General features: G+C 32.2%; 1 protein-coding gene across 4 annotated transcripts in view; it reads right to left on the bottom strand.

Annotated features, from left to right (window-relative positions):
- Lrp1b (LDL receptor related protein 1B) overlaps positions 1-7,664 on the bottom strand; it is a 1,962,444-nt gene that overhangs the window by 266,273 nt on the left and 1,688,507 nt on the right. For all 4 annotated transcript variants that reach the window (XM_021192210.2, XM_029535926.1, XM_029535925.1 and 1 more), the window contains exons 50-51: positions 2,986-3,108; positions 653-772 (exon numbers count right to left, since the gene is read on the bottom strand). In XM_021192210.2, coding sequence (XP_021047869.1) covers positions 653-772; positions 2,986-3,108 — 243 coding nt within the window. The remainder of the gene's footprint in view (positions 1-652; positions 773-2,985; positions 3,109-7,664) is intronic.

Consider the following 7,664-nt stretch of genomic DNA (forward strand, 5'->3'; position numbering starts at 1 on the left):
TGTGTGTGTGTGTGTGTGTGTCTGTGTCTGTGTCTGTGTTAGAAGCCCATATATATGGGCTTTAGGTGCACCTATGTGATTAAAAGAACGTACTATTCTTTTTTGACATTTTGCTTTATATTTTTTAAATTTGATGTCTATTTTTTCACTTATAGTGCTTATTTTCATTTTTTATTCTTTATTCTGTTTTGACAGTCTAGTCTTTATTCCCCTTCCTGTCTGCGCTATGACTGTTTGACATCCCATACCTCTTCCCCTTGTCTCTAAGAGGATGTCCCCACCCATGAATGTACTATTCTTACAGAAAACAATCATTAAAATCCTGCTACCCACATCAGGGAGCTCAAAACCACCTATAATTCTAGATCTAAGGGATATTGTTTGAACATATTTCCACACAGAGACACACCAATATATAAATAAACAAAAATAACATTTTAAAATAAAAGATCAACCTGTTACATTAAAAATAATAAAATATTATACCTGAAAACAATAAAATCAGTTACATGTGAATATACATTTGATGATGTTTTGTACATTAGGAAGCATAGACCTGTGATATGTTGTGCTTCAAAATGAACTAACATATATGCTACTTAAACATTCACAGGAAAAAATCTTTGTTGACAGGACAAAGGAAGCCGCTCACCACAAATGCTGTCACTTTCATCTAAGCTGTCTCCACAGTCATCTTCTCCATCACAGATCCAGTGTTTAGAAATACATTTTTGTACAGAACAAGCAAATTGGTTCCAAGAGCAAGAAGAATCTAATGAACAAAGATGATTATTTTAGGAGGAAACTCTTGGAAAATAAGTTCTCGTGATCAATTGTACAATAGTACAACCATACCCAACAATATTTTATTTTAAAAGAATATATGAAGATTTTCATTAATTTAAAAAATTAATTGAGGAAATCTATATTTTTAAACCTTGGTTGAACATTCCACAACGTGAGCATGGATCAAAATGCGACGTGGTAGCCAATTAACCTACATAACTGACAAAGGTTAATTAATCATGAACAAGATCATCTTAAAACAGTTTTCTCTGTTATCATAGTAAAGGGTGTTTCTAAAACTCTTTTCTAACAGTTTTCTAAAATCGACCCAATCCTATAATAAAATAAATCAGGGTTCTACTGTCTTTGGAGACTCTACATGAAGACTGACAACAGTTTGTAAGATCTTGTGCTTCTAGTTTGCACAACCTCTTCCTTCAACATACTTCTTACAGAGTTTGTCTTTAGCTAGTGACTATGAGGGCTGTATTCCTTTAAGAATATTCTTGATCAACAAAGTAAAATACTTCAGGGGGAAAACAGTAGTATTTTCTTTACTTGAGTCACTCTTTAACTAGTATAAAAATCTGCATCATAATCAAGATAATATGACCAGCAAATAACTGGTTTCAAAGACATGAGAAAAGAAGTTCTAACTTGATCACAAGCCAATAGTTTCAGGTTTTAAAAGTCCACATTTTCGTTACATTGTCTAAATGTGCTTGAGTTTGTAATTTTTAAGTGAGAACTCCAAACTTCAATAGAAACATACCTGTTTTTCCTCCTAGTTTAGATATTTAATAACATGCGCCTTTATTTTCACAGTGTTAGTGTTTTTAGTGTCCCACTTCAGCCTCTGTTCATCCTACAACCTACCATACTGCTTTATCAAGTGACATCCCATTATAAAATCCTCACAAATAAAATTATTCAAAACCCAAATTTTCACTGAATTAAAAAGTTGGCTTTGGGATTGTTGGTTTTTTGGTCAGCTTACAAAGATAATAACAAAATAAATAAATAAATAAAAACGAACAAACCTCTGGGCATTTCTGTAAAGGGTGATTATGATTAGGTTAACGGGAGTGTGAAGATCCACCCTAAATGTAGAATCTGGGGCTAAATACAAAGGCTAAACTAAGTTAGCTAAGTTCATCACTCTATTAGCTCCCTTTGTATATGGATACAGTTCAGCAAACCTCCCGGATCTATAGCCATAACTTCTTTGCCACACTTCACCATAAACCATACAGCTGTGAACTGTAACAAATCCTTCTTACCTTAAATTGATTGTCAGCAACAACACTAACACAGGCTTCAATTCAAAACAAATATTTTAAGTTTTAAATTTTTGCTTTCAATTTCTTTGTAGATGATCAGTGTATAAACAGAATTTAGGCAACAATATTTGGGGGAAAAGCAAAATTGAAGAATATTTAATCATATAATAATTCTGTTTAGAAATTATGAATATACATAGATATGTGTTTGACTTTTTCATTTTCTCCGAGCAGAGTTTTGTTCCACAGTGAAGATCTACAGAATTTTATTTACCCAGGTCACACTTCATCATTTCCCTATGGAATTTACTTTCAGGAAAGTTTGACATTTTACATGGGCCTCATTTTTAAAATGTTTTTCTGATTCCATTCCTCACAGTGTGCTTATGTTATAATAAAAGAGTGGACATAGGCCTGTTTCTCTTATAGAAAACCAAACTTTCATAAATTTTATAAAATAATAATTAAGATGTTTTTCATTACAATACAGATTAACTTTGACATAAATAAATAATGAAGAAACAGGCAAGTGTTTAAAGAAACATATGCTTGACTATTATTTAAAATAATGCACACAATACAAAATTTAAAATTAGTGCTTAATTTCTAAGAACTTGTAGGATGAATGTAACATATTTTTAAATCTTATTTTTGTAACAGAATGGAAATATATTAATGGTGCTTGAAATAAATCAGGTACAAATGAAGATACATAATTTAGATTAAAACTGACAAGAATTTTAATTATAAAGTTGTAAGAAAATTCTAGAACAAGAGGTTGTTATGCTTTATTATCATTGCCTGAGTTCACTTTGATAGTCTATCAACAAGATTGTGAATAAAGTCTCTAAGGAGGGAAACACCAGCATACAAGGAGTAATATGCACAGCCCATAAAACAAAGCAGGACTGAGGCTCACCACAGTGTAGCTCATCCAGCCCATCCTCGCAGTCCTTCTGACCATCACATACCCAGGTATTCAAAATGCATCTTCCACTAGGACAACCAAAATAATTCTCTTCACATTTGTGTTTGTTTTGAACTATGATAAAACATAAAAATGCAATGTCAAATATATTAAAATTTATCTGAGTCTTTGGGAGTACATTGATTAATACCACTTGAATTGGATGGACAAACCAGAAAATATAAAATTACTCTGCAGATGTCCTGAAGAATGCCAAGGTTGCAATGACCCAAGAATAATAACATCACCAATCATGGGGTACATTCTATCCCCAGACTTGACTATAAATCCAATCCAGGCTGGTTTTAGAACTGGAAAAAGTAGCTTGTGGAAATATTAAATGTTTGTTGAATCAATTTGGAGCAATGATTCAGTAGTAAAAGTAAAACAATAAAAATAACTGAATTTATTCAAAATTGGATAAAATGAAAATGTCATACTTGTATAGGAAATGTGCTTTCTGTGTTTTGAACAAAAGTATATTAAATGTCTGAATTTAATATTGTTACTTCCATATCTTGAATATGCTTTGGTAGGTCTTAAGCAATATTCTCAGTTTTAAGAAAGAAAAATTAGTACAACAGAATTTTGAAAATTGTCTGCCTCATGAACGCAGGTGATCATAAATATTTTATGATTTATGAAATCCACAAATAAACATTTAATTAATGATAATAGTATATCTTAAATTTGTACAAGATAAAAATAGTCTGTAAGTAAAGTCACTTTTAAATTATGATTTATTTTTAAAATTGAAATATGTTATAGAATTCTGGAGAATATAGAAATCTCTCTTGGTTCTTCCCTTGACTGGAGAACATTTGTCCCCTTGTACACTTAGGGCAGACTACTTGGGAGATATCTGTCCCATTGTTCACCAGAAAGTGATCCTTATAATTTATTTAATATCATATTGAAGTGATCTATTGTTCATTATTTTAAAACAAATTTATCCCGTATTTTCTGTGAACACATTTTTAATGAATGCATCATTGAGACAAAATCCTCATACACTTTACATCTGTTGGGATGATGCATAGATCAACTGAAATCAACTGCCTATTTTGCTGGTAGTTCCTACACTAGCTAGTCACATGCCATTGCTTGCAGGAGCATCTTGATTTTTTTTACGTAGTATAAAACTGTATTAGTGTTGAAAACTTTTAAAATAATGTGTTAATACTAGAAAGGTATAATTTTATAACAGAAAGAAAAGCATTTGTTTAATAATTATCACATAATATTCTCTTGATACTTTGAAAATCAACAACAGCTATAATGAGAATTTTTACTGTAAATAGAATATTAGATTAATAATCTTGATATGAAAGCTCCATAAAACTAAAACAATAATGTTCCCCATCTTAAAAATGTGAATTCTGCCTTTCCACAAACATTTTTTTGTTCTCTCTATTCAGCCAGCAGTTCTAAAATCCCTCAGGTTCAAACCTGGTTCTACAATAGAACATCACCTACAGTCTCTCTTTCACTTTTCTAAGCTTCCTTTGAAATACACAGACCATCCCTTTCTGATCAGCCTAGTCCATAGGTCACTTTGTCTCAGTCCCCAAAGTTGGCAAACAAGCCTTGCTCAACCACTGGCCATGCTTGCCATAATACCAATTAGGTTTGCCTCAGTCCTTTTCTGCTTTCTCTGTTCCCAGAGCAGATCCAGTCCTTCAGGCTTATCCCTAGTACTGCAGCTGCAACAAAACACCACTTGGCAATCTTCCTTCCCAGAGTCCATGCCTCCCTTTGATTTCCTAGACCATCCTGTCCCTGAACTAGATTCTGCATTTAACAGCAGCAGGCATTCCCTGTGAATACACCAGCCAAGCAGCCCAGCACAACAGACAAGAAATAGCTATTAAACTCTCTGAAAACCCAGAGAGGAAACAGAAACCAAGGAACAGAATGCCCATCCAAAAAAGGCAAACCAAGAAATCAGCACGAAACTCTATAATCACCCCAAATCCAGATTCCTAGATACCAGTATAAGAAAACAATAACAGCCTGGCCAATATGTCTTCTGTAGAGCTCAGCTATCTTACCATAGCAGGCCCTGAATATTATTACATAGCTAAAGCTTTAGCAAAAGAAGAAGACTTTGGAACCAACTATATGAAGATGATTGAGGTCCCTAAAGAGGAAATGAACAAATTCCTTTAAAAGATGAAATAACAAATACTTGAAGGGAATGAATAAAACCGTTCAAGTCCTAAAAATGGAGATAGAACAAACAAAGAAAACACAAACTGAAGGATTTCTGGAAATGAAACATTTTGGCATTTGAACTGAAACTACAAGGTAGCTTTGTGAAGATAATAATAGAGACAAAAAAGAGAACTCTAGGCATTGCAGATATGAGAAAATAAATAGATACATAGGTCAGAGAAAATGTTAAATCAGAAAAAAATTCTGACACCAAACATCCATGAAATCTGGAACACTATGAAAAGACCAAACCTATGAATAATAGGACTAGAGAAAGGAGAAGTATCCCACATCAAAGGCCTAGAAAATAATTTTAACAAAATTGTTGAAGAAAATTTGCCTAGCCTAAAGAAGATGCCTATAAACATTCAATGATCATATAGAACATCAAATAGATTGGACCATAAAAGAAATTCCCCTTGCCAAATGATAATCAGACCACTAAGCATATTAAATTTTAACCACAAAATATTAAAAGCTGGAAAGGAAAAGAAAGAGTAACATATAAATGTAAACCTATTATAATTATACATGACTTCTCAATGTAGACAATACAGACAAACCAGAAGGTCCTCGACAGATATGCTACAGACTTTTAAGAGATCACATATGCTATTCCAGACTATCATATCCAACAATCATCATAGAGAAAAATAAGATCTTCTGTGATAAAGTCAAATTTCAACAATATATATCTGCAAATACAGCCCTTCAAAAGGTGCTAGAAGGAAAGCTTCAAAATAACATTAACTACACACATGAAAACACAGAAAATAATCTCAAACCAAAAAAGAAAATACATACATACATACATACATACATACATACATACACACACGCACACACATACACACACACACACACACACACACACACACACACACACACACACTACCCTAACCACCACCACCATCACTACCACCACCATCAACAACAACAAAAACAAAATAACAAGAGTCGACAATTTTTGATCATGGATTTCTGTCTATGTCAATATCCTCGATTAAAAAGACACAGACTAATAGAATGCTGAAAAACAAAAAACAAAAAACAAAATTTCCTTCTGCCTCTTCCAAAAAAGCACATCTAAACTTCAAGGTTAGTAGATTAACTCAGGGTAAAAGATAAGAAAAAGATAATCTAAGCAAATGGACTTAAGAGCTAATCTGGTGTCATTTTAATATTTAATAAAATAGACTTCAAACAAAAATAATCAAAATAGACAGAGAAAGTATAAATGACCTCAACTTTCCATCCTGATTATACAGGTTAGAGAAATGAAAAAATTCTATTTCTTTTATCAAAAGGAAACTCGGCTTTGATTAGTACCACCTTAAAGTCAAAGAATATAAAGAAGTAACCCAAGCAAATGGGATAGAAAGCAAAAATGTTTTGACATCCTAATATCTGATAAAATAAACTTCAAAATAAAGCCAATCAGAAAAGACAATGATAGTTTCTTCTAATAATGAAATTAGTTAATATAAAAGGCATTGAATTCTACATACATATTCACCAAATTCTTGCACACCTGATTTCAAGACAAGTATATTACTGGAATTGAAGACAAATGTAAATAGTAGGGGATTTGAATATTCTACTTTTTTCCAATATATAACTGTTCTGGAAAAAACATGAATAATAATTGAATGATATTATACATAAAATAGACATAAGATATTTAAGTAATATTTTATCCAAACACTAAATAATATGTATTCAAGTTATTAGTACATAAGAAGTTTCTCAGTTTCAGAAAATTTGGAGCACTCCATATATAATTTTTGATCATAACACATTAAAGCTCAATGTCAACAGTATATTAACCCACAGAACTTACTCAAAATTATGGATATTGAAGAACATATTAGAGAATGACTCATAATATCTCATTAAAAATAAAATATCTACTAATAATACTAAAAAAGATATGAAAAACCCCCACAATGATGTTAAATCTCTGAACAAAAAGATTGAGGAAGGCATTAGATCATGGGAATACCTGCCAGGCTCATGGATTAGTAAAATAATATTGAGAAAGTGATTATGCTACCAAAATTGTAGTAACCAAGACCTAGAAAAACAAACACCATATATTCTTTCTTATTTATTGTTCCTAGCTCCAAACCTTTAGATGTGAGTTTATAACCTGGAGTCTCTGTAGAAAACGACAGGAAGAGAAGAATGTTGTGAATGTTGTTGGGAGGTATGAAGAGCTAGCTCCATGAAAAGGAATATGATATACAGGCTATGAAGGAAGAACTAGGAAAATGTGGGAACTTTAACTGGAGAGAATAAAAGAGTAGACATACTGAGGAAGAACAAAGAAAGAGATAACTAACATTATCTGTGATACTCAGTACCCATTTGGAAGTGTTTTATGTTTATTCAAAATTACACACACACACACACACACA

This window comes from Mus pahari, chromosome 3 (assembly GCF_900095145.1).
Source record: "Mus pahari chromosome 3, PAHARI_EIJ_v1.1, whole genome shotgun sequence".
Taxonomy (NCBI): Eukaryota; Metazoa; Chordata; class Mammalia; order Rodentia; family Muridae; genus Mus; species Mus pahari.